Source organism: Phyllobates terribilis, unplaced genomic scaffold, assembly GCF_046119375.1.
Source record: "Phyllobates terribilis strain yellow unplaced genomic scaffold, ASM4611937v1 Scaffold_7__3_contigs__length_470593459, whole genome shotgun sequence".
Lineage (NCBI taxonomy): Eukaryota > Metazoa > Chordata > Amphibia > Anura > Dendrobatidae > Phyllobates > Phyllobates terribilis.
In genome coordinates this window covers 282,536,064-282,563,736 of record NW_027362767.1, presented here as the reverse complement: position 1 = coordinate 282,563,736, position 27,673 = coordinate 282,536,064, and the positions used below count along the sequence as shown (strand labels likewise).

At 45.1% G+C, this 27,673-nt stretch overlaps 1 protein-coding gene across 1 annotated transcript in view; it reads right to left on the bottom strand.

The window, feature by feature from the left end:
- STEEP1 (STING1 ER exit protein 1) overlaps nucleotides 1-27,673 on the bottom strand; it is a 57,263-nt gene that overhangs the window by 12,832 nt on the left and 16,758 nt on the right. The window contains exon 2 of the mRNA XM_073637872.1: nucleotides 15,236-15,353. Coding sequence (XP_073493973.1) covers nucleotides 15,236-15,353 — 118 coding nt within the window. The remainder of the gene's footprint in view (nucleotides 1-15,235; nucleotides 15,354-27,673) is intronic.

The window sequence follows — 27,673 nt, the reverse complement described above, 5'->3', positions numbered from 1 at the left end:
TCAGACCCTGCCATATAATTAGCACACGTAAATCCAATATATTAGTAATATATCTCCATTACTTTTTTTGGCTAGCTGCCATTAAAGGATCTTATTCACAGCTAGCTTTATTACCCAGGAGAGCTGGCTTCATTAACTCCTAATCATCCAAATCGTCTAATTAGCATGTACAAGTCATTCTGACATTGATTATCGCATGTTAATGAGCACAGCAGCACCTTCACCACAGGACACCATTGTGTTCTTCACATGTAGTTTCTGCTTTGACATTTTGTAATTATAGGAAAAAACAGAAATGGCACACAGCAACAGAATCATCTCCAGCAACACGTGGTCAATTTCTACATAGTAACAGATTATTCATTATACATTGCAAACTGAAATTACATTGAAAGATCTGCATGTAACAGGAAAGATATTGGATTTTACATTTGTCGATTATATGGCCATCAAAAAGTGGAAAGTAGACCTGACCAACATAGCAAAAACACCAGAATGTGGTGAGTGAAGAATGGCTTCCCTTGAAGGGGTTGTGCTAAAAACAACATATTTCATCTATCCACAGACCAGGAGATAAATATTTGATTGTTGGGTTCCTACCAATAAGAAAAACAGAGGTCCTGAAGTCCTGTGTGTGAACAGAGGTGGACTGAGCATGTGCAGCCACTGCACCATTCACTGTCTATGGGAGTGGTGGTCATAAGTGCTCACTACTGCGCCATTCACCCAGTGAACTTTGGGATCCCCATTCTCAGGATAGTAAGGGTTCATTCAAATATCATCTATTTTGTGAATCTGTAATAAATGCTGTTTATGGAACAACCAAACAATTCTATGCCACGTCATTTCTCTCATACTGGCTTTCATTGGTTTTGGGGATCCTATTTTCGGCTTTCACTGTTAGAAGATACAGGAAAAATACACATACATCTTTGTACTGTGTTAGCCAGTAGATAGAAAAATATTACGATTTGAGAGTCCTCAGTGGTTGATACGTTTTAATGGCTAACTGAAAAGATGGTAACAAATTGCAAGCTTTCGAGACTACTCCGGTCTCTTCATCAGGCGGGCATTCCATTCTATGCCTGATGAAGAGACTTGAGTAGTCTCGAAAGCTTGCAATTTGTTACCATCTTTTCAGTTAGCCATTAAAAGGTATCAACCACTGAGGACTCTCAAATCTTATTATGTTTCTGTTAAGTTTTTCTTCTAACACTGAAGAACTTACAATCGCATATTTTGGCATACTGTCAAAAATCTATCCCACCCCCACATTCGAGCTCTGTCAACTTTGGAATATCGGGTTAAAATTTTACATGATCCACTATTAGTATTTGATTTTTTTTATTATTCTAATTTTTATTTATTTTATTATTTATTAATTTATTATAAATATAATTGATTAGAACAAGTCACATCAGGTTTCTGTTTTGTTTTCCCCAGGTACAATCGTTCAGCATTTAACACTATTCGCAGCAGTCAGTGTGAACACAGAAGGAACTTAACATTGACTACATGCATGAAAAGAATGGATAAAGGCAGCACTCACCGAATCGTGATTAAACAGTCCTTTATTGAAACACTTTATTGCTGCCTTCATCCACTCTTTTCATGCATTCGTATTGACTTGGCTATTTGCACTGCCAGGAGAATCTGTGAGCATACAAACGGAGACAAGCACAGGTGATTGCTACGGGTGGTGAATGGTGTGGTGCAGCTATACTTCTCTTTTGCTGGACTAACATTGACTATATGGCACTTAGATGGAAAGCAGGAGGATTGGAGGTCTACAACAAGAAAACACAGCACTGACCCCCTATAAAGATATGCCGTATGGACAAAAAGTATTGGGCATACTCACCTTCCAGTGCCCCCTATGGATCCAGCTCAGGCCGTTCTGGTTGTCCTCACCAGCTCCGGAAGCAGTGTCTGCCCCATTCTGAAGTCACAGCACCTCTGCAGCCTGTAACTGGCGGCAGCGGTCATCGGAGATATATCTGGTGACACACTATTCTAATTACCTGACAGCTGCAGTGGTGCCGTGACTTCTGAATGAGCAGACATCACTTCTTGAAAGAACTTAAGGAGGACATGTCTCTGTTTATTATTTTTAATCAATATGTGCCAATAAAAAAAATACAATTATTTTACTGTTGGATAACTCCTTTAACCATTCAATTATGTATTTTCAATTAGTTCAGTTACCAAAAGGTGTATACATTCCAGGCCCATGCCGTCTGCCTTATTAACATTTGTGAAACAATGGGTCCTTCTAAAGTGTTCACCGAGCTGAAGAGTGGTCCTATAATATGAGGCCTTCACTGCAACAGTTCCCATCAAGAAATGTCTTCCCTCCTAAATAGTCCACAGTCAGTAGTGACTGGTATTACTGAAAAGTAGAAGTAGAGCAACTCAGCCATGACCTGACAGAACATATAGTTACAGAGCGGGGTCACCAAGTGCTGGGGTCCCAGAACATACCTCACAAACACACTGCTGACTCAATAACTAGGGTTCAGAACCTCCTCTGCACAAAAAATGGTAATCACAATTACCAGTAAATTTGGAATTCTGGATGTTTAGGCATATGGTAGTACACATCAGTCAAGTCTATGTACGCCATATCACAGTTTCGGGGGAGACTATTAACCGTAGATTTTACAGTCGCCAACTTGAATTTTTGAGATGTTAAGAACTTGTTTAAAGGTAATAATTGTTCTGTGAGATCCATTTGTTTTGTTTTTTTACCATAATGAGCGAATAAAACCCCTTTATTGCCTTCTTCTGGGGGAACTGGCAGTAAGACCTCTTTTTCTAAAAGGGGAGAGAATGTCCTTTTCTATAGTAGAGTGATCAAGATAAGAGGTTAGGGACTGTGACCATGAACCTAGTAAGAGGACAAAAATTCAACTGTACTCCCGAATGAATGGCGTCTAAATCCCACCGATTGTATCTCTATCTACAGCCCTCAGTTTCATCTTATTTGTGGGACTGAGGAGCTTGAAGATTTTTTTTAAAAAAAAAAAAAAAACAATTGTTTTTTTGGTATTAAGTTTAGAGGAAAACTCTTTTTAACTCCAGTCTTAACTAAAAGATCATCCAGTACTGTCCCGAAGAGGAAGCCTCCCTCACGAGAAATGTTGGACAAGTGATGTTTAAAAGCTGCCTCCCCTAACTAACTTCTTAGCCACAAAACCCATCTAGCGGAGTTTAATAGGGCAGCTGATCTAGCCAAAAATCTTAATGCATCAACAGACGCATCTGCTAGGAAACCTACTGCTGTGCGAAGCAATGGCATAGAGGAAAGTAAATTATCTCAAGAAGCTTTACTTTGAATAAGTATTTCTAATTGATTGAGTCACACTGGGAGAAATCTATGCAAGTAGATGATGTATTAGGCTGGAAGGCAGATGTAGCAGATTCCCAAGCTTTTTTAAGGAAACTTCGCTCTTCTATGCATATAGTCCTTAAGGGACCCCATGTCCTCAAAATACAGTTTAACTCTACAGGACATTTTAGCAAACAGAACCTCAATTTTCAGAGAAATATCCCTGATACCAGTTTGATCTTCATCAAAAGAGATATGTTTTTTTCACAGATTTGGGGATAAGCAGTTCTTTTTATCTGTTTTTTTTATTCTCACTTTAAGGCCATGGCCCCACTATCAGTATTCGGTCAGTATTTTTTCTCAGGAGTGGGAGCCAAAACCAGGTGAGGAACCATCAGAAAAGGTATAATAGAAACAAGTCACCAATTCTGCATTTATCACCCACTCCTGGTTTTGGCTCCGACTCCTGAGAAAAAATACTGACCAAATACTGATAGTGGGGCCGTGGCCTAATAGACACAAAATACTTTTATGGATAGGTAAAACTCTTTTCTGGCCTAGAAACATTATGGGCCAGGTTCATCACTGCACTTTTATCAGTTTTTTTTGGCATGAATATCTCTCAATTAGTGTGTTTTTTTTATTTGTAGCACATTCAAACGATTTGAACCTTTTTTTAAGTTGTCTTTTGTTGTTTAATTTCTTAATTTTTACAACAGTGTGTTTTTTCCAGATGGTTTAGACAGATTCATCAATTACGACTTTTTTTTTAAAAAAAAAATAAAAGTCGCGAAATTTGGTGCAAATGTACTCCAGTCCCCCTCTCAGACTTATTTCATTTACACCACTTGATTTGCACAAGTTTGCAAAATGTGTTACTTTTTGAGCTAGAAAGTTACAAAAAAAAACAGGTCCGAAACAGAAAAAAAAAGACAATTGAATAGATCGGTCTTCATCTAATTTCATAGTAGGACAGATTGCTTTAATAAGTGGATCTGTGTCTTCAGGGGGAAAATAAGAGTTTACCCATATTGTGATCACTACTGGAGGATGATGAATCAGTCAAAATCTATTTCTCCATCTTTAAATATTGATTCTTGGTCTGAATATGAATCTGACCATCCACAAGAAGGACCAGGGCTTCTTACCAAGACATTTAATAGAATGTTTCACTTCATAGAATGGTAGAATGTTAAGAGTTGGAAGCGGCCTCCAGGGTCAATGTCTGTCCAGCCTCAGTTTGAAGACTTCTATTGAAGGAAAACTCACCAACTTCCTTTTTAACAATAGATTTAAAGGGGTATTCCCATCTCCAAGATCCTATCCCAATATGAAGTAGGTGTAATAATAATATTAGCAAATACCTCCAATTAGAAATGTAGTATAGTTCTTCTGATTCGCTATGTTGCTTACCCCATGTGCAGAGCATTGTGGTAGCTTAGGTATCCATGGTTACGACCACTCACATAGTGACATTTAGTTAGCTGTTAATGCTGCAAGACATTTTGGACAATTTTATGCTTTTATCTTTGTGGGAAAAGTTTGGGAAAGATTCTTTTAGTTACAGCATGGTTGTGCTCAGGAGCACAAAGTGAGGTCCAAAATATTATGGTTGGGCGAGTTTGGTCTGGAAGAACTTGACTGGACACACAGAGCCCTGACCTCAACCTTATTGAACACCTACAGGATAAACTAGAACAGGGATTGCGAGTCCGACCCTCTCCTCCAACATCAGTGTCTGAATCCAGAAATGCTCTTCTTGAACGCTTCAACGTATCCCAGTGATTCTGAGAATGTTTTTTCGTGACACATTGTACTTCATGTTAGTGTTAAATTTAGGCAGAATTTTTTTTACGTTCATTTGGGGAAAAAAAATGGAATTTTAGCAAAAATTTTGAAAATTTTGCAATTTTCAAACTTTTAAATTTTTTATGCCCTTAAACCAGAGAATTACCGTATATATTCGAGTATAAGCCGAGTTTTTCAGCACATTTCTTGTGCTGAAAAAGCCCCCCTCGGCATATACTCGAGTATATAGAAATTCCGGTGGATAGTGGTGGTGGGGAGGTTGCGGCGGAGGAGCGAGACACAAGCAGTAGCCGCTGCTGCAGCTACCACGTGTGTCCGCTCCTAAAGGTAAATGAATATTCACTCTTCTCCACTCCCATGGGCGTGAAGAATGAATATTCATTCTCCTTAGTAGCAGGCACAGAGGAGCGCTGAGCCGCAGCTTCCGCTGACAGTGCCCGCTAGTAAAGAGAATGCATATTCGCTCCTCTCAATGCATATAGTCCCGGGGTGGAGAGTAGTGAATATGCCGGCAGCTCACATCAGCTTCTGAGAGCGCATGGCAGTGATGTCATGCGCTACTCAGATGCTGACATGAGCTGCTGCAGCAGAACAGGACGCAGCGCTGGAGCAGAGGTGAAGAAGGAAGGTGAATAGAAAGGTTTATTTTTTGTGTGTGCAGTGATGGGGCCATACATAACAGGATTGGTGAATGAGGGGGCCATGCATACCAGGATTGGGGGATGAGGGGGCCATGCACACCAGGATTAGTGAATGAGGGGGCCATGCATACCAGGATTAGTGAATGAGGGGGCCATGCATACCAGGATTGGGGGATGAGGGGGCCATGCATATCAGGATTGGGGGATGAGGGGGCCATGCATACCAGGATTGGGGGACGAGGGGGCCATGCATACCAGGATTGGGGATGAGGGGTGCCATGCATACCAAGATTGGGGATGAGGGGTGCCATGCATACCAGGATTGGAGATGAGGGTACCATACATGCCAGGATTGGGGATGAGGTGGCCATGCATACCAGGATTGGGGGATGAGGGGGCCATGCATACCAGGATTGGGAAATTTACCAGTAGCTGCTGCATTTCCCACCCTAGTCTTGTACTCGAGTCAATTAGTTTTCCCAATTTTTTGTGGTAAAATTAGGGGCCTCGGCTTATACTCGGGTCGGCTTATACTCGAGTATATGTGGTATGTCAGACAAAATAGTTAATAAATAATATTTCCCACATCTCTACTTTACACCAGCATTATTTTTTAAACCTATTTTTTTGTTAGGAAATTAGAACGGTTAAAACATTATCATCAATTTCTTATTTTTCCAACAAAATTTACAAAACTAATTTTTTAGGGACCACATCACATTTGAAGTGACCTTGAGGGGCCTATATGACAGAAAATACCCAAAAGTGACACCATTTAAAAAACTGCACCTCTCAAAGTGCTAAAAACCACATTCGAGAAGTTTATTAATCCTTTAGGTGCCTCACAGGAATTCAAGTAATGTGGAAGGAAAAAAATAAAATTTTACTTTTTCCCACAAAAATGTAGTTTTAGTCCCATTTTTTTATTTTCACAAGAGTAAAAGAGTAGACCCTAATTTCATGCAATTTTTCCTGAGTATGCTGATAACCCATATGTGGTGGAAAACTACTGTTTGGGCGCATGGCAGAGCTCAAAAGGGAAGAAAGCCTGCCTGCACCCCATATACAACTTGCAAACCCCCACATTCAGTCTTCAGCCCATGTACCCCCTAAATACCACCTGAAGCCCATGTTGCCCTCATATACAACCTGCACCCCATGTTCCCCCAATACAGCCTGCACCCCCACACTCAGCGTGCATCCCTCCCTCCATATGTAGCCTGCACCCCATGAACCACCCATATACAGCCTGCACACCCCATACAGAGCCTGCAACCCCCACACATACAGCAGCCTTCACACTATGTACTCCCATATACAGCTTGCACACCCCCATATACAGCCTGCACCCCATGTACCCTGATTACCTGTCACTTGTGCCTCCATCTTCTCCAGTTACTGCGGCTTCCTGCATGTGAAAATACTTCCTGCAATCTCTAGGATGGCTCCCAGACGCGTCACATGGACATGACATCAATACAAGTCCTTCACTTTTAGGATGAATTGTCTCTTTCGTCCTGGCAGGGAAATTATTACTGCTGCTCTGCCCTTCTAGCGCTCAGTTGATCATCTTTCACCACCTTCCCCCTCCCATCCCACCTAACCTAAAATGGTGGTGGTATTAACACTATGCCAATCAACAAAAAAGGGGCAAAAAAATTATATCATTTATATATTGATCAGAGAGATTAACTTCCCTCATGTTCTTATTTTACCCCAGGACACACTCTGGCTTGGGGAACTGTGTAGAGGTACCTCGTGCAGCGGTGGGGGTGCCGCCAGTACCATGTATGCTGGTCAAGAAAAAGACATCCCTCTTTTCCTTAGACTTGGCTACTAGCATGTTGTCGTTATATTGGGATCTGCTATTTGCCTTTGTATGCAGCTGCCCAATTAGCGACCTAGAGAGTCCTCCCTGGGTTCTGCACACAGTACCGCATACTGTGGTAGATCTGGCAGAGAGGAACTTGAAGAGTGGGATGCTGGTATAAAAGTTATCTACGTAGAGGTGATAACCCTGATCCAGCAGTGGGTGCTCCAATTCCCACACAATTTTCCCACTCACTCCCGGACAGAGGGCATTCAGGGGGCTGAATCCGGGTGTCCTTCCCTTCATTAACCCTAAATCTGTGCGTATACCCTAAGGTACTCTCGCACAGCTTGTACATTTTAATTCTGGCCCTCTTACTGGGAAGGTATTGGCAGAATTTAAGCCTCCCAGTAAAGTGCATTAAGGATTCCTCTACGCAGATGTCCTTTTGGGGCACGTACACTTGTTGCTGAAGTGATCAATGACCGGCCTAACTTTGAAAAGTTGGTCAAAGTTGGGGTCATCTCTGACTGGACATTGTGCATTATTGTTGTAATGCAAAAATTTGTGAATGGCCTCAAAGCGTGTCTGGGGCATATCCGTGCAGAAAACTGAAGTGTTATATAAAATGTCAACACTCCAATATTGACGAATTTCCGGCTTCTTCACTATCTCCATGTGAAGGACAAGGCCCCAAAACTTAATTTCTACTGTGTCTATGGGGGTCCAGTTAGCAAATGATGAAGTGAAAATTTTTATGTAGATAGGATGTATGTCACGCTGTATAAAAATAAGGTGCCAGGATACCACTCCATATACTCAAGGAAGAAAAAATCCGGCACTCAGAGTTGCAGAGAAAATCAGATTTATTGGCAAGTCCTATGGGCAATGAACCCCTATTCCCCACAGTGCTGTTACATGCAGTGAACCATATGCAATCGGTCTGAAGAAGGTCCTTTAGACCGAAACGTCACTGTTTTCGGATTGATTTACTAGTAAATCTGATTTTCTCTGCAACTCTAAGTGCCGAAGTGGAAATTTTGGCATAAAAATTGTTAGGTGTACAAATTTGTCTGGGCCATCATGAAATCTACAAAATGGTCAGGGAAAAAGACTTTGAAAAAGTACCGAATTTTTCAGACTATAAGACGCACTTTTTCCTTCAAAATTTTGGAGGAAAGTTGGGGGTGAGTACTATAGTCCGGATGTACTGTCCGGCTGTGGATGGTGGGAGATGTAGGGGAAAGCGGTAGCGGTGGAGGAGCGGGGCACACGAGGCAGGAGCTGCCTACTGCAGCCAACACTGTGCCCACTGTTAAAGAAAATGAATATTCACTGCTCCCCACGCCCATGGGCGTGTGGCGTTGTAAATATTCATTCTATTTAAGTGAATATTCATATTCTCATATTCTTTATTATTGGGCACACATGATCGCCAAGCAGCTGCAGGAGCGGCGACTGCAGCTGACACTGTGCTCCCTATTAAGGAGAGTGAATGTTCACTGCTTCCAAAGCTGATAGTTCCGGTGTGGGAAGCAGTGAATATTCCGGCAGCTGACCGCAGTGTGTGAGGGTGCATGGCAGTGACGTCATGCGCCGCTCACACTGTGAAATCAGCAGCTGGCAGCAGAACAAGATGCAGTGCTAGAGCAGAGGGAAGGAAGGTGAGCAGAATCCTTTATTTTTTTTGTGTGTGCAGCGTGATAGGGATGTGGGTGCCATGCATACCAGGATGGGGGTGCCATGCATACCAGGATGGGGGTGCCATGCATACCAGGATGGGCTATTAGTACAGAAATTGGGGACATTACCCCTATAACAGTGTCAGCAGCAGACCCCCTCCCCCATAACAGGGCATCATGACCACATTTTTTGCTTACATTTTTTATTCTATTTTCCTCCTCTAAAACCTAGGTGCGTCTTATAGTCCGGAAAATATGGTAAATCTCTGAGGCCAGTAGTGTCAAATTGGATTCCTAATTGCTCTACAAAATCAGGAATTTGTGGCAATATTCGAGGGGTCAAGTCCATAGGGGGTCACTAATGGTGGGCGCTGGCTCAATTGCTGTCCTGGGGCATCTATGTGGTGGTTCTTTATCACTATAGGAAGAGGAGGAGTAAAAATAGAAGAAGGTGGCACCCTGTCCCTCACCATCAGTGTTGGAGGCAAGGAAGGGATATGCCTCCTCGGCTGAATATTGTCTTTCGCGAAGAGTGGGAGATTTTATTCTTCACAAGGGTGGTGTGTGCGTGTTGGATAACCAAATTTAATTTAGGTGTGTATTTGGTGATCTCAGTTGTAGAGGTCTGAGGGGGTCAGTGAAACCCGCCGTGGTGACGAGTCCTGGTGCCCTGCTGTAAAAAAACAGCACGCACTTTCATGTGATCACCATGCCTTTGGACATGGTAGCTGCATGATTGCCATGACGCAACTGTACATCATGGTTGGGAACCACTTAAGACCATGACGAATAGGCATGCCAAATATCGTGAAGGGGTTAAATAATTGTTCAGCAACTAAACTATTTAAAAAAAAAGGCAACAAAAAAGGGCACCTCAAAAGGTGGTAAAGAGGGAACCCAGGCAGTGTGAAAAAGCATGTGGTGAGGAAGCAGCATGGTCGGGCCACAATGCGGCAAAAAACACAGCAATATGCAGTATAGTTTTCAGCAAAATGGCAGATTAGCCCACAGAGCTAGAACAATGCTAATAAATTCACATACATTATTCAGAATATACGGTGTATCATGAGGCTGATTCCCATAACTGGAGTTTAGCCAAGAAAGGTTAAGAACCTCTCTCTTAATAAAGCCCATATCTACAGTACAAATTGTACCAGAAGGGTTTTAAAAAAAAAAAAAAAAAAAAAAAAAAAGATTCTTACTGATTTGTGTCCATTTGAAGCAGAAAGGAAATGGTCTTTAGTAATCAAGGTCAATCAGCTGAAAAATAAATGACGGGGGGATGCACATTGCCGAGGAAGAGCGGCTCAATTATACCGCCCGCTGCGACTAACAGGAATTAGTACACTGCTCATTCACACATGTCCCTCGTGAACATATACACTGTGTGCAGAATTATTAGGCAAGTTGTATTTTAAAGGATTATTTTTATTATTGATCAACAACTATGTTCTCAATCAACCGAAAAGACTCATAAATATCCAAGCTTAATATTTTTGGAAGTTGGAGTGGTTTTTTTTTTTTTTAGATTTGGCTATCTTAGGAGGATATCTGTATGTGCAGGTAACTATTACTGTGCCGAATTATTAGACAACTTAATAAAAACCAAATATAATCCCATCTCACTTGTTTATTTTCACCAGGTAAACCAATATCAGTGCACAAAATTTAGAAATAAACATTTCTGACATGCAAAAACAAAAACCAAAAAAATTAGTGATCAATATAGCCACCTTTCTTTATGATGACACTCAACAGCCTTCCATCCATAGATTCTGTCAGTTGCTTGATCTGTTTTTGATCAAGATTGCGTGCAGCAGCCACCACAGCCTCCCAGACACTGTTCCGAGAGGTGTACTGTTTTCCCTCCCTGTAGATCTCACATTTTATGATGGACCACAGCTTCTCTATGGGGTTCAGATCAGGTGAACAAGGGGGCCATGCCATTATTTTTTCTTCTTTTAGACCTTTACTGGCCAGCCATGCTGTGGAGCAGTTGGATGCATGTGATGGAGCATTGTCCTGCATGAAAATCATGTTTTTCTTGAACCATACCGACTTCTTCCTGTACCACTGCTTCAAGAAGTTGTCTTCCAGAAACTGGCAGTAGGTCTGGGAGTTGAGCTTCACTCAATCCTCAACCCGAAAAGGTCCCACAAGTTCATCTTTGATGATACCAGTCCATACCAGTACCCCACCTCCACCTTGCTGGCATCTGAGTCGGAGTGGAGCTCTCTGCCCTTTATTGATCCAGCCTCTGGCCCATTCATCTGGAGTCACGCTCATTTCATCAGTCCATAAAACCTTTGAAAAATCAGTCTTAAGATATTTCTTGGCCCATTCTTGACGTTTTATCTTATGTTTCTTGTTCAGAGGTGGTGGTTTTTCAGCCTTCCTTACCTTGGCCATGTCCCTGAGTATCGCACACCTTGTGCTTTTTGATACTCCAGTAACGTTGCAGCTCAGAAATATAGTAAAATTGGTGGCGAATGGCATCTTGACGCTTGATTTTCCTCAATTCATGGGAAGTTATTTTGCGCCTTTTTTGGCCAACACGCTTCTTGCGACCCTGTTGGCTATTTGCCATGAAACGTTTGCTTGTTCGGTGATCACGCTTCAAAAGTTTGGAAATTTCAAGACTGCTGCATCCCTCTCCAAGACATCTCACAATTTTGGACTTTTCAGAGCCCGTCAAATCTCTCTTCTGACCCATTTTGCCAAAGGAAAGGAAGTTGTCTAATAATTAAGCACACCTTATATAGGGTGTTGATGTCATTAGTCAACACCAGTCCTCATTACAGAGATGCACATCACCAGATTTACTTAATTGGTAGTTGGCTCTCAAGCCTCTGCAGCTTGGAGTAGGACAACATGTATAAAAAGTATCATGTGATCAAAATACACATTTGCCTAATAATTCTGCACACAGTGTATATCCACGCTATAGTCACCAGGCTACCTCCCAAGACCTGGGACAGGAAAGATGAGAAACAACAAAATATCATTAAGACCCCGATAAACAGAGGAGCTACAGTGTGATGATATATCTATATAAATAAGTGTATTCCTAGGATATTGGAAAAAGGGAGCGTAACTGAGAAAGTGCAGGAGCATAGGTCCTACAAGAAGAGGAGAGAGAAAGGCAGGACAGTGACTATCATGGGGAACTTACAGCTACCCACAAGGGGTGCCAAACATTATTAAGGCCAGATTCACACCTCCCCTGTCCTGGCCTTAGGCTGTGTGCCCACTATGCGTTTTTCAAGCGTTTTTTGCCGCGGAATTTCCGCAGCGAAAACGCTCACAAAACCCTTGGTAATATGTGCCCCATGGTCCCCAATGATAATCCACATGTGCTGTGCACATGCTGCGGAAATTTCCGCTGAGGATTATCATTGCGGAAAAATCCACAGCATGTCCATTAATTTTGCGGACACGCAGCGTAATTGCCGCCAATGACTTGCATGGAATCACTTAATATCCGCATGACTACATGTGCACATGCGGATATTAAGCGATTTAATGTGCGGATGGTACCCGGGTCATTATACTCACCTTCTGATGGCCCCCGGTCTCCTCTATGGTGGGTAAAAGAACCTTCCAGGACGTCATTTAGTCATATGACAGGTCACGCGACCACAGACGTCAGCGGTCGCGTGACCTGTCACATGACTAAATGACGTCATGGAAGGTCCTTTTACACCACTGCAAGCCATACAAGAGACCGGACGCACCAGAGAGAAGACCGTGGGCCATCAGAAGGCGAGTATAATGTGCTTTTTTTTTTTTACCATTTTTATTCTTTTTTAACTATTACTTGGTCACACTATATATGCCGTTTGCATGGATTTATATAGTGTGACCAAGTTGTCAAGCACTTTTCCAAGTGATGCTAAAATCGCTTGGAAAAGCGCTTGATAACCCGCATGCAGAAATGCATGCAAAAACGCTTGACAAATGCTTCTACCTTACATGGCGAGAAAAACGCATGTAAAATCCACATACATTTTTCCTGCTAGGGAGATGCAGAAAAAATCTGCAGTATTTCTGCATGGTGGGCACATAGCCTTAAAGGGGTTTTCCCACAAACAAAAGTTAATTTTAATCAATAGATCTTGGAATAATAATAAGCTTCACAATTGGATGTGTTTAAATAAAATGTTCCTGTGCTGAGATAATCTTATAAATGTGCCCCTGCTGTGTACTGTGTAATGGCTGTGTCTGACTGTACAGGAACATGGTCTGATCATACCACAGCTCCTGGGCAGGGGAGGAAGGAAAAGACTATACAGACATTACAGCAGGGGATCACAGCTGATTCTTCCTGTGAGATAAAACCTCATTTAAAAACAGACAGGGAAATGTTTTACCTCACAGAAAGAATTATTTGCAATCCCATGCTGTAATATCTGTATGCTCTTTTGCTTCCTCCCCTGCCCAGGAGATGTGGTATGATCAGACCATGTTCCTGTATGGTCAGACACAGCCATTACACAGTACACAGCAGGGGCACATTTATAAGATTATCTCAGCACAGGAACATTTTATTTAAACACATCCAATTGTGGAAGTCATTATTATTCCAAGATGTATTGTTTAAAATTAACTTTTGTTCGTGGGAGAACCCCTTTAAAAGGGGTTCTCCAGGGACATAAAAAATGTTTGTACTGTTCCTGCGCTCATACACTAAAAAGCAGTTACATGATATTTTTAACCCTTTTAATTCCATGTGACAGGATCTGCTCCTCAATGCTCCCCCCCTCCCGTCTGGGTCATTACATCATACACTAAGTGCTGCTCCCCTTTGTAAAGAACAGCCAGCCTGATAACAGCAGGAGGCGTGGTCACTCCCCTGTACTCTGCAGGGAAACAGCTATTAGACTGGCTGATAACAGCGGGAAGCTGCACATGCTGTAATGTCCCTGTAATGTAATGAGGGGTGAGCAGTGCAGTGAGAAGCAGCTCCTGTCACACCAGCCCCGTAATAATGGCTCCAAGTGTGCAGCACGAGGTGAAGGGCGTGTCAGGGGAGTGGCCTGTTCTCAGCATCTAGTAGCAGCCCCCGATAGCAGCAGGATTAATAATCCTCTAGTGAGAATCTCCTGCTGATAAAACACTGATTTTATAAAAACTGCAACAAGCAGCCCAGTAAGTGACACATTGCTGGAATCAGGATTTCTATCTGTACATCAGGCTGCTCTTAGATGAGGTGGCAAAAACCTGGTGGCAGATTCCCTTTAAATGCTTTGTCCAGACAAAAAGTAAAGGTTCCTGGGTACTTGGAACTGTAAAAAATAAAGTAAGGGATGCTCACCAACTGATAACCATCTGGATCCAGCAGCAGGAGCACTGCAGCCTGTGATTGGCTGCAGCAGTGACTTGAGCAGCACATCACATTCTTCAGCAGTCTGCTGCTGGTGGAACAGTGAGGTCTCCTATTCCGGTGTCGGTGCAGACCCGGTGTCGGTGCAGACCCGGTGTCGGTGCCTCTGCTGGATCCAGGTGGGTGATGGTAGGTTAGTATCACCTGATTTGGGATTTTTTTCCAGCTCCGAACTTTTCTTTTTGCCCCGGCCATGAACTAGTTACAGGAGCAGTGATATTTTTATTTTCCCATCTATTAGCAAATTGCAGAGAATATTGTGAATGAATAAATAAAGAAATAAGAAGTGTTGCGAGATAACGTGCCTGCGTCAGGTACAATGTTCCTGATAAGTCATGCGTCTGACGTGTACCGCTTGATACACAGGCCCTAATGTCTGGCAGAAATCACTCCTCCGCCGGCACACCTGTCATGCCGCAGTAAGATATGGAAAGATTATAAGCCGATTTCTGCTCTGAGACACAAGAAATTCACAGAGGACACATAAAGGTATAACAATAAAAATCGACATGGTCGGCAATAGAACTTATCTGTAACGGGGCAAATGAAGGCAAAACAGAAAACGAGCCCCGGGGGAGATACCTGCGCAGATACACCGCCTCCTCCTCCTCTGTGTTACAGAACTTGTGAGCGTGCTTTGCTGCATCGATAACTCTCGCTCTGTCCCGAGGTCTCATGGGAAGTTTTTCCAGCTGGCAATCTGAAAGCGAGGAGCAGAAGCAAATAAATATATAAGACACAGTAACACTGATATATCAGATAGAGGGTCTCAAGAGTGAGGTTGCTGCAAGTGGCAGAACACCCGTCCACTGGGTAGGCGAGAAGAGATCATTCTGGGACCCACTGCCGGATTTGTGCCCCCTGCTTTCCTCTGTCCACAAGAACAGAGCAGCTGGTGTGCCCCTCCGGTATAAATCTATGGCACTGACAAAATAAGGAGACAGCATTACCCAGTGACTTGGTCTTGGAGCCAAGGAAGGTGGGAAATATGTCCTGCTTAGTTGGGGGTCCCTAACCTGGGCCCCAAAATGATCTAACAATTGTCACCTATTCCAGTGTGACCTTATGTAGACTAGGATACCCCTTTAACACGGGCGAAATTTGAACATGCAAAGACAAGTGCAAAAAGAAGAGGAAAGCATTCACTAGTAGGACCCCATCTTCCCAAGACTTGAGTCTCGTGAGCCAGATCCTTAGCTAGAAGCAATCATGCGACCCATCTTACAGAACGTCTGCACATCATTCCCTTCACCTACAGTTGGTTGTGCCATGTATAATCAGGACATTCCCGGCTGCTTACAGGACAGTGCCACTTGTGGGGTCCCGCAATCTGCGCAGTGATTTGTGAAAGCGCACACCGAAAGGCTTCAAGGACTCGGAGAAGGTTATACTTTTACAGTTCTCCAGGGCATACCAGGCATCATTATTTCCCGCTTACCGCAGGCAGCAGTAATGGGGTTCTGGTCATTAGAAGGTCTGTAATGAACAGAACATTTAAGCTGAGAATCCTTATCGGCGCGGCTCTGAGCAGGGTCACAAATTAAATAATTACTGCAGCACAGCAGGCAGCGGTCCCGGCACACAAGGACTCAAATCCAATTACATTACTGCACAACGAGCGCCGCCCGCCCGAAGACCCCAGCTCACAAGACTTCATTCTGCGATGAAACGCAAAGAAATGTGTTGATCTCAACTCAAAAATACGTCTATTTCCAGGGAACGCACCAAGGGCAGATAAAATGGCGCAGCTAACGTGACTCTGAGAAGACTGCAGGAACCAACAGTGTCCCAACACAGAGCGACCAACATCAGATGGGCAGAGGGTGCGGGAACGGTATAGGAGGTCTGCCTTCCTCCCCAAGCCCAGAGATCGAAGAAAAACTTGGCAAGCGATTTTACTTAAAGGGGTTGTCCAGAAATGATAAATATTAATTACCTATTCTAAGAATAGGTACTAAATATCAGATCGGTGGGGTCCAACCCCCAGCAACACCACCGATCAGCTGTTTTCAGCTCCAATTGCTGTCCATTGTCATTGTCCATTGCCAAGAAGAAAGGGCACCAATACTAGAAATCTGGACGACCCCTTTAATGGGAAATCCAAGCATTTACTGAAGCAGGTGTGTAAAACGTCTACCGTTCATCTCCACAGCCAATTTTTAATTTTAGGTTTGCATTTTTCCCTCCGCTTCTTCCAAGGAGCGGAACTTTTTTCTATTTTTCTCTCGAATACCCGTATGAGGATTTGGCGTCACAAACCAAAAATATTATTTTTCCAGGGATGGATGGCTTACGTTTCATGTGGCGAGCTAAAGATTTTATTGACTTCAATTTAGGGTATATACAACATTTTGATCGTTTATTGCATTTTTGTTTTTAGGGAGGTATGGTAAGCCAAAAACCGCAAATTCTGGAGTTTCATTTTTTTTCTTTTTACAGTTTTCACTGAATGGGTTAATTGTATATTTTGACAGACTGGACTTTTATGGATGTGGGGGATACCAAATATTTTCAATTTCTTTATTTTAATAAGGTGAAGGGAGATTCAAAGGTTTATAATTTTTAAAAACTTTCTTAAAAATGTTTTTCATTGTTTAGTCCCCTCAGAGGACTTGAACTTGTGAATGTCTGATTGCTTACACTATATACTGCTAGACTACTGAATGGCAGTATATAGTGAAAAATGCAGCCTTCTATGAAAAGCAGCATGTGGCTCTGCTTGAAAGGAGGACCAAGATGACAGTGAAGGGGGGCCTGCAGCAGGTCACTGGCTGCCATGGTAACTCATTGGTGAGTTGCAAGAGGGGCAATGGAATCCGCTCCATTTAGATGCTGCTTACAAAGACTGACAGCAGCATCTAAACGGTTAACAGCAATCGAAGAACAGCTCCAGACGCTGCTGTACGAAACAGATAACGCAGCTGGCATATACCCCATGTGGGGAGGAGAGATCAGCTCCTGAGATGGAGGTCACTTTGTGCTATAAGGTTAGAGGTAGTTAGTGAACCACATTCAGCACCAAGTGTACATTTACATGACTGGCGAAAGGTAGCAAGGTTGACATTCTGCTGCAATGTCTGGGGTCAAAGCAAATTCTGTTTCTGGCCACTTAAGCTTTAGATGCAATGAATAATAGGACCACAGCACCTAATTGGTTAGATAGAGAGATAGCTTAACCCCTTTACCCCCGACAATGGTTAGCAAGTTAATAACCAGGCCAATTTTTACAATTCTGACCACTGTCACTTTATGAGGTAATTACTCTGAAAAGCTTCAACGGATCCCCCTGATTCTGAGATTGTTTTTTCGTGACATATTGTACTTCATGATCGTGGTAAAATTTCTTCGATATCACTTGCGTTTATTTGTGTAAAAATTGGAAATTTGGCGAAAATTCTGAAAATTTTGCAATTTTCAAAATTTGAATTTTTATGCCCTTAAATCAGAGAGATATATCACACAAAATACTTAATAAATAACATTTCCCACATGTTTACTTTACATCAGCACAATTTTGGAATCAACATTTTTTTATTTATTAGGGAGCTATAAGGGTTAAAAGTTAACCAGTGATTTCTCATTTTTACAAAATTTACAAAAACATTTTAGGGACCACATCACATTTGAAGTCACTTTGAGAGGCCTTTATGACAGAAAATACCCAGAAGTGACACCATTTTAAAAACTGCACCCCTCAAGGTGCTCAAAACCACATTCAAGAAGTTTATTAACCCTTCAGGTGCTTCACAGGAATTTTTGGAATGGGGAAGAAAAAAATGAACATTTAACTTTTTTCACAAAAATGTTATTTTAGACCCCAATTTTTTATTTTTGCAAGGGTATCAGGAAAAAATGGACTCCAAAATTTGTTGTGCAATTTTCCCTGAGGACACAGATACCCCCATACGTGGGGAAAAAACACTGTTTGGGAGCACGGCAGGGCTCGGAAGGGAAGGAGCGCCATTTGACTTTTTGAATGTAAAATTTGCTTGAATAATTAGCGGAAGCCATGTTGCATTTAGAGAGCCCCTGATGTGCCTAAACAGTGGAAACCCACTACAACTGATACCATTTTGGAAACTAGACCCCCAGGGTACTTATCTAGATGTGTGGTGAGCACCTTGAACCCCCAGTTGCTTTACAGAAGTTTATAACATGGAGCTGTGAAAATAAAATTTTCATATTTTTCCCACAAAAATGTTTTTCAGCCCCCAATTTTGCATTTTCATAAAGGTAATAGGAGAAATTGCCCCATGCAACTTGTTGTGCAATCTCTCCTGAGTAAGCCGATACCAAGCCATAATGTGGGGAAAATACACTGTTTGGGCGCACGGCAGGGTTCAGCAGGGAAGGAGCACTGTGTGACTTTTTGAACGCAAAATTGGCAGGAATCGAGAGCGGGCGCCATGTCGCGCTTGTAGAGCCCCTGATGTGCCTAAATAGTGGAAACCCCCCACAACTGACTGCATTTTGGAACTAGACCCCTCAAGGATTTTATCAAGGGGTATAGTGTACATTTTGAACCCAGATGTACAACAGAATTTGATAACATTAGGTTATCATATTGAATAAGTTGTCATTAGTCTTGAGTGCAAGTGCTCGCTACTTGAGTTTGCATCGGGTACTCAGGTACAGTACAGACCAAAAGTTTGGACACACCTTCCAAAAGGGCCAACAAGTGCTAAGCATCTCTGGGAACTCCCTCAAGATTGTTGGAAGACCCTTTCCAGTGACTACCTCTTGAAGCTCATCAAGAGAATGCCAAGAGTGTGCAAAGCAGTCATCAAAGCAAAAGGTGGCTACTTTGAAGAACCTAGAATATAAGACATATTTTCAGTTGTTTCACACTTTTTTGTTAAGTATATAATTCCACATGTGTTAATTCATAGTTTTGATGCCTTCAGTGTGAATGTACAATTTTCATAGTCAAGAAAATACAGAAAAATCTTTAAATGAGAAGGTGTGTCCAAACTTTTGGTCTGTACTGTATGCACCATGTATCACGGGTGCTCGAGGGACATGTTCGAGTCCCCGCCCCGCATGTTTCACGGTTGTTAGACACCCAAAAAAAAAAACATGGGAGGGGATCGCTCGTGCATGGCAGGCAATCCCAGCAACGTTTTTTTTTGGCCGCAAAGCATATGGGGCAGAGACTCAAGCATGTCACTCGAACACCCGCGATACTCGGAGCATACCCGAGCACCAGATGCAAACTCAAGTAGCGAGCACTTGCGCTCAACACTGGTCGCCATATCATCATTTTTTTTTTTCTTTACTTTTGAAAATATCCCAACCCTAACCCTAGCGTTTATTTTTTTACGCCGTTCCTCGTGTGGTATAAGTGATTAGACGACTTTATTCTTTGGGTCGGTGCGACTACAGAGATACCAGATTTATATTGAGTTTTTATGATTGACAGCTGTCACACTCTAAAAGACGCTTTTTTTTTTTGCAAAGACTAGTTTTTGCATCACCATATTTTATTTTGAGAGCTATAATTTTTTACATATTTTGGCCGACAGTGTCATGTCATGGCTTGTTTTTTGCGGGACAAGTTGACGTTTTTATTGGTACCATTTTCGGGCATGTGACATTTTTTGATCGCTTTCTATTCCGATTTTTGGAGGCAGAATAAACTAAAAACAGCAATTCCGGATTTTTTTTTTCTTTATTCTTCGGGTCAGTATGTTTACAGCGGTACCGCATTTATATTTTTTTTTATGTTTTGGTGCTTTTTTGCACAATAAAAACTATTTTCTAGAAAAAAAAGAGCTATAACTTTTTAATTTTTTAATGATGGAGCTGTATGGTGGCTTGTTTTTTGCGGTACAAGATGACGTTTTCAGCGGTACCATTTTTATTTACATTCGTCTTTTTGATCGCGTGTTATTCCATTTTTTGTTTGGCGGTATGATAAAGCTTAGTTTTTTTATTTATTTTTTTTACCGTGTTCAGTAAAGGGGTTAACTAGTGGGATAGTTTTCTAGGTCAGGTCGTTCCGGACACGGCGATACCAAATATGTGTACTTTTATTGGTTTATTTTTTTTTTCATGCACTGAGCATGACCAAAGTAATTTCCTGCCTCCTAGTGACTCGGATGTTGTCCTGATGACATCGGGTCATCATGACAACATCCGGAAGCCGCCGCAGACCTCGCTGGAGGCCGGGAGAGGAGTATCGCGCTTACCTCCCCCCTTGCTGCAGCATTGCGGGGTTAATGTGCTGGGAGCAGTGCGGGACAGCTCCCTGCACATAGCACCGGGTGTCAGCTGTGACAATCAGCTGACACCCGGCGGTGATCGCCCCGCACCGCTTGTGTGTGGGCGTGATTGCCACACGCGTAATAGTACGTAGCTGGTCCATAAGTCCAGGGTGCAGCTCATAGGCGGATTATAATGAGGGCAATCTGGGCTACCGCTCGGGGCGCGAGTCTCCGAGGGGCCCATGGCCAGATTGCCCTCATTATAATGTTTTGTGCGAAGGCAGGGGCAGGTTTGGCAGTGGGACCGCACTGTATGTGACGCTGGCCGGGCGGCCACATCACAGGGAGGCAGACACGCCCCCTGCATGCTGTGTGCTGCGTCTCCAGGAATGACATCACACAGCAGCACCTGGAGCTGCATCATCCTGCTGGAGAGGAGATGGTGCAGCAGACCTCAGTGGATGGCAGTAAATAGGAGGTCTGGGGAAGATGTCTGGAGTAAGGAGGGGGCTGCTCCCCTCCTGATGAGTTTGCATAAGATTCCATAGTGTCAGTTCAGCGGCCGCTCTGCTGGGGCTCTGTATGACTTATTGCCGGAGTCTGACCTCTGCTGCAGATCAGGTCGCGCTGTCAGTGCCAAGTCATCGGCTCCAGCATCACCAGATCTGCAGGAAAATTCAGAGTCCTGCAATAAATCACACTGAGCCCCAGCAGAGACCACAGACATCAGCATAGAGGATCCTGCACTGACTGATCAACCCTGAACCTACAGGACATCACATACCATACAGCTCCATATATAATATGTGAGGTCCTGTGTGCAGGTCCAGGTCTGATCAGTACCGTGTATATCCCTGTACAAAATGTCACATCCAGTATACAGATTAGTGTATGGTATACTGTGGTACAGACATCAGATGGGATATAACAATGTGTATAGTATATAACGTCTAATGTCTGTATCACAGTATATCATACTAGCCATTGAACCTGTGGGTCACGAGCATTTTTAGTGGTACATTTCTGGCGCCATTTTTTTTTTAAGACACTGTGTATGCGGATTCTCATATACAGTGTCTTCAATAAAATGGCGCCGGATAGCGTGGTATGCGCATGCACTGACTCCGGCACCATTTCATTGAAGTATTGTGCTACAAAATTAAAGGGATCCTTTCATCAGAAATAACGCTATTAACCTGCAGGTTAAAAGTGTTATTATACTTCCCAGCAGTTGAGTGCAGTGAGGAGAAAATTAACTTTATTCTCCTTGCCAGTATTCGGTTTCAGTCATGGGGCCAGTGCCGGTTAGGTCACCGCTCTGAGTATACAGAGCGTCCACTGTAACCGAGCCCCCGGCCCTGACTGACACTGGCTCTACATTGAGGCCGGCTGTCAGTCAGGGCCAGGATTACAGCGGTTGCTCTGTATACTTAAAGTAATGACTGAACCGGCGCCGGGCCAGACCCCATTACTAAAAACGAATGCTCCCCCATCCTGGTATATGTTCTCTCCCCATCATGGTATATGCTCCACCATCTTAGTTCCCCATTCTGGTACATGCTCCCAGTCCCCCTCATCCTGGGATATGCTCCCCCATCCTGGTATAAAGGGCTGTGGAGTCGGTAAGCCAAACCGCCGACTCCACGACTCCGACTCCCTCATACTCGGCTCATGTGTAAGTGATAAATTTACTGTAGCACAGATTCATCTCAGCTAAAAGTCTAGACCCTTAGATCAGGAATAGGACAGACATTTATAGGACATTTCATAACTTTCCCAAATTCTTATGAAAAAAATATTCCCCACAAACTGCATTGAACTACTCTACGCAATTTATTATATATTTTAGGAGTCGGTCCATTTTATACCGACTCCACTAAAATGGGCACCTACTCTCAGACTCAGACTCCACAGCCCTGCTGGTATATACTCCCCCATCCTGGTATATGGTTCCCCATCCTGCCTGCTCTGCTGTTCTTCCATCCATACAAAAAAACAAAAACACTCCTACTCGCCTTTTCCCCTCTCCCTTGCAGCGCATCCTCGAACTGGCTGGGAGTGTGGCGCAGGAGTTCGCACCTGCGCATGCATGAACTACGACGCCACACTTCTTCAACCTCGCCAGAGATCAAGGTATGTGTCCTAATGGCACCGAAGATAGTATACGGTCAGCGCTTCGGCACCCCGTGATCTCCGGCATCACAATCCTTTATCCTCGTCCTTCTCCCTCTCACATATAACATCTGAAGTGTTCTTCAGTCTCTGGCCAGACTGCGCAGGCACATTGCGTGCATAATCTATAAAGGCTTCGAATAGACGGACACATCTCCGATTATATTATAGATAGCAGTCATGTATTCTCATATAGACTGTACAGGGCCGTACCTAGGAGAAGAGGAGGGGCATGTGACCTGGGTACAGCCGTCATGGGGTGCCTTCGGGCCACCTCATGTGGTGGTCAGAGGTGTCTCACAGGCAGTAACATTTTGCCGCCCCCAGAGTGGGATTCGACCGTTATCTGAGCTTGCTGTGGAACGGACAGTCGATCAGAGAAGGGAGCTCTGCGCGGGCTCATACCCTACATAGGCTGCTCTGCGCGGGCTCATACCCTACATAGGCTGCTCTGCGCGGGCTCATACCCTACATAGGCTGCTCTGCGCGGGCTCATACCCTACATAGGCTGCTCTGCGCGGGCTCATACCCTACATAGGCTGCTCTGCGCGGGCTCATACCCTACATAGGCTGCTCTGCGCGGGCTCATACCCTACATAGGCTGCTCTGCGCGGGCTCATACCCTACATAGGCTGCTCTGCGCGGGCTCATACCCTACATAGGCTGCTCTGCGCGGGCTCATACCCTACATAGGCTGCTCTGCGCGGGCTCATACCCTACATAGGCTGCTCTGCGCGGGCTCATACTCTACATAGGCTGCTCTGCGCGGGCTCATACTCTATATAGGGAGCTATATGAGGGCTCAAACTGTATATAGGGAGCTATGCGAGGGCTCATACTGTATATAGGGACGTATGTGCAGGTTCATATTGTATATAGGGAGCTATGTGCAGGCTCTTATTGTACATAGGCTATATGAGGGCTCAAACTGTATATAGGGACCTATGTGCAGGCTCATACTGTATATAGGAGGCTATATTCAGGCTCATATAGCCATGTAGGGGCTCATACTGTATGTAGGTGGCAGTGTGTGGGCACATACTATATGTACAGGGCTACGCTGGGGCTCATACTGTATCTAGGGAGCTATGTGGGGGCTCATTCTGTATATAGGAGGCTATGTGTGAGCTCATACATAGGGAGTTATGTGGGAGCTCATACTGTATATAAAGGGGCTATGTGGGGGCTCATACTGTATCTGGGAGGCTATGTAGGGGCTCATATTGTATCTAGAGGGCTATGTGGGGGCTTATACTGTATCTAGGGGCTATGTAGGAGCTCATACTGTACGTAGGTGGCAGTGTGTGGGCTCATACTGTATGTAGGGGGTTGTGTGTGGGCTCATACTGTGTGAACAGTGCTATGCTGGGGCTCATACTGTATCTAGGGAGCAATGCGGGGGCTCATACTGTATCTAGGGAGCTATGCGGGGGCTCATACTGTATCTAGGGAGCTATGCGGGGGCTCATACTGTATCTAGAGGGATGTCAGCATACTTAATTCTGATCAATATCAAGTCATACAATTAATATAATTTTTTTTATTATTTTGTTGATATTAAGCAGAATTAATTTCAGCCTATTGATTCGGCCTCCACAACAGTCACGGTCTCTCATGTGGCCCCTTGGGAAAATTAATCTCCCACCCCTGCTCTATTATATATAGCGTTATGTTATGTATAGCGCTGTACATAAAGGAAATTTTTTTCGTCATTCTCTGTCTATAGATGTGATCAGAACATCTGTGTGTGGCTCACATGACCTATCACATGATCTATCAAAGGGGATCATGTGACATGTCACGTGATACATCGGGTACCTGGGGGGGGGCAGACCTTCTAAACTGCCCGGGGCCCTGGCTACTCTTAATCCAGCTACGTACTATTACTGACCTGGACGGAAAGGGGTTAAAGGTTTTTTCTACCCCATCTGAGAGCAGTGTATTGCAAGCAAAGAGACCCTGAATCCAACGATGTATCACTTAGATTATTGGGTGCAGCCGTTCTTACACAATCAGAGCTTTTAGATTTAGCAATACAGCAGAGCTGAGGAAGCTAACCCCGCTCCCACCAGGCTATGTATGTACATTGTCTATAGACAGTGAGCTGCTTATCACAGGAGGGGGCAGAGTCAGATGATTGCCTACGTGCCTGATAGTTCAGCGTTTTAACCCCTACCTCATGCTGTCCTCAGATTACATAGAAAAATCCTGCTGACAGATTCTCTTTAACACAACATGACCTTGAGGTGCTGATGGGCTCTTATGGAAGCTTAACCCCTTAATAACATCTGACGTACTAATACGCGTCTGGGCCCTGGGACTTAAGAGCCAGACCCGTATTAGTACGTCATATCTTTAATGCGGCACCGCGACTTAAGTCGCGGTGACAGCATTAAAGTTACGGTGCCATCCTACCTCCTGGTAGATGGCGTCATCATCCCGGGGGCTGTCGCCGCCCCCCCGCACCAGCGATCGCTGTGATTGGCTGTTCAAATCTGAACAGCCAATCACAGCATTTCTCACTGTTTCCGGCAATGTGATTGCCGGAAACAGTGATCTGCAGCCTAGGATCGGTTCTCCTATGAGCACCGATCCTAGACTGTTGCTAGGACACCCCAGCCCTGGCCCCGGACTGCTATGATCGGTGCGATCGCCGATCACATCGATCGCACCAATCGTAGCGCGACCGCGCGGTCATGGGGCGGTGACCGGCTTGTGACCTGCCTGTCACCGCCCCATGACCCCCTGTAATGTGACTCAAGCCCCCAGACTGCTGTGATTGGAGCGATCAATGATGACATCGATCGCTCCAATCAGAGTACCTGAATACAGGTGACCAGGCGGTCACAGGGAGGTGTCACCCCTCTGTGACCCCCTGTGGTGCGTGCTCTGCTCCAGCCATGTCTGATTGGTGCAATCAGTGTCACCAATCAGATGGCTGGGGCACAACATGCACCACAGGGGGTCACAGAGGGGTGACACCTCCCTGTGACCGCCTGGTCACCTGTATTCAGGTACTCTGATTGGAGCGATCGATGTCATCAATGATTGCTCCAATCAGATTACCTCCACCTGTCACCACCCCATCATCACCCTGTGACCGCCCTGCAGACCCTCACATTTGGTGAGGATTTCTACAGAGCGATCACATCTGATGTGTCTGTGCTGGGCCTTGTAGTGCCACAGAATATTCTCACTGTTCCAGTCGCTGCTGCTGCCGCTGCTCCTGGATCTTCTGTTCCAGCGTCCTGGATCTTCTGCTCCAGCTCCTGGATCTTCTGCTCCTGACCTGCTGTGGTTCCTGCTCCAGAGCCTGCTGCTGATCCTGCAGAGAAGACTTTGGTAAGTCTGTTCTCCCCTCATCCACCCCAATCCCCCCTCCCCCCTCTTTTTACCCCCCCTTACCTTTTTTTTCTGCGTCCTGCAGCGGTCTCCAGCTCTGGTCCGAGTCTCCAGCTCCACTCCCGGTCACCAGCGCCGGGCTCCTGGTCACCAGCGCCGGGCTCCTGGTCACCAGCGCCGGGCTCCTGGTCACCAGCGCCGGGCTCCTGGTCTCCTGCTCCGGGTTCCTGGTCTCCTGCTCCGGGTTCCTGGTCTCCTGCTCCGGGTTCCTGGTCTCCTGCTCCGGGTTCCTGGTCTCCTGCTCCGGGTTCCTGGTCTCCTGCTCTGGGTCTTCTGTTCCAGTCCTGCTGACCCTTTGGTAAGTCCATCTCTGATCTCCCCTCATCCACCCCAATCCCCCTCTTCCCACTCCCCTGTCTTTTTACCCCTCTTCCCACCCCAGTGTCCCTGTTAATTCTTTTGCTTCTGTTCTCCAGCTCCAGTACCGGTCTCCTGCACCGGGCTCCTGGTCTCCTGCACCGGGCTCCTGGTCTCCTGCACCGGGCTCCTGGTCTCCTGCACCGGGCTCCTGGTCTCCTGCACCGGGCTCCTGGTCTCCTGCACCGGGCTCCTGGGCTCCTGCACCGGGCTCCTGCACCGGGCCCCTGGTCTCCTGCACCGGGCCCCTGGTCTCCTGCACCGGGCCCCTGGTCTCCTGCACCGGGCCCCTGGTCTCCTGCACCGGGCCCCTGGTCTCCTGCACCGGGCCCCTGGTCTCCTGCACCGGGCCCCTGGTCTCCTGCTCCGGGCCCCTGGTCTCCTGCTCCGGGCTCCTGGTCTCCTGCTCCAGGTTCCTGGTCTCCTGCTCCAGGTTCCTGGTCTCCTGCTCTGGGTCTTCTGTTCCAGTCCTGCTGACCCTTTGGTAAGTCCATCTCTGATCTCCCCTCATCCACCCCAATCCCCCTCTTCCCCCTTTTCCCACTCCCCTGTCTTTTTACTCCTCTTCCCACTCCCCTGTCTTTTAACCCCCCTTCCCACCCCAGTGTCCCTGTTAATTCTTTTGCTTATGATCTCCAGCTCCAGTACCGGTCTCCTGCACCGGGCTCCTGGTCTCCTGCACCGGGCTCCTGGTCTCCTGCACCGGGCTCCTGGTCTCCTGCACCGGGCTCCTGGTCTCCTGCACCGGGCTCCTGGTCTCCTGCACCGGGCTCCTGGTCTCCTGCACCGGGCTCCTGGTCTCCTGCACCGGGCTCCTGGTCTCCTGCACCGGGCTCCTGGTCTCCTGCACCGGGCTCCTGGTCTCCTGCACCGGGCTCCTGGTCTC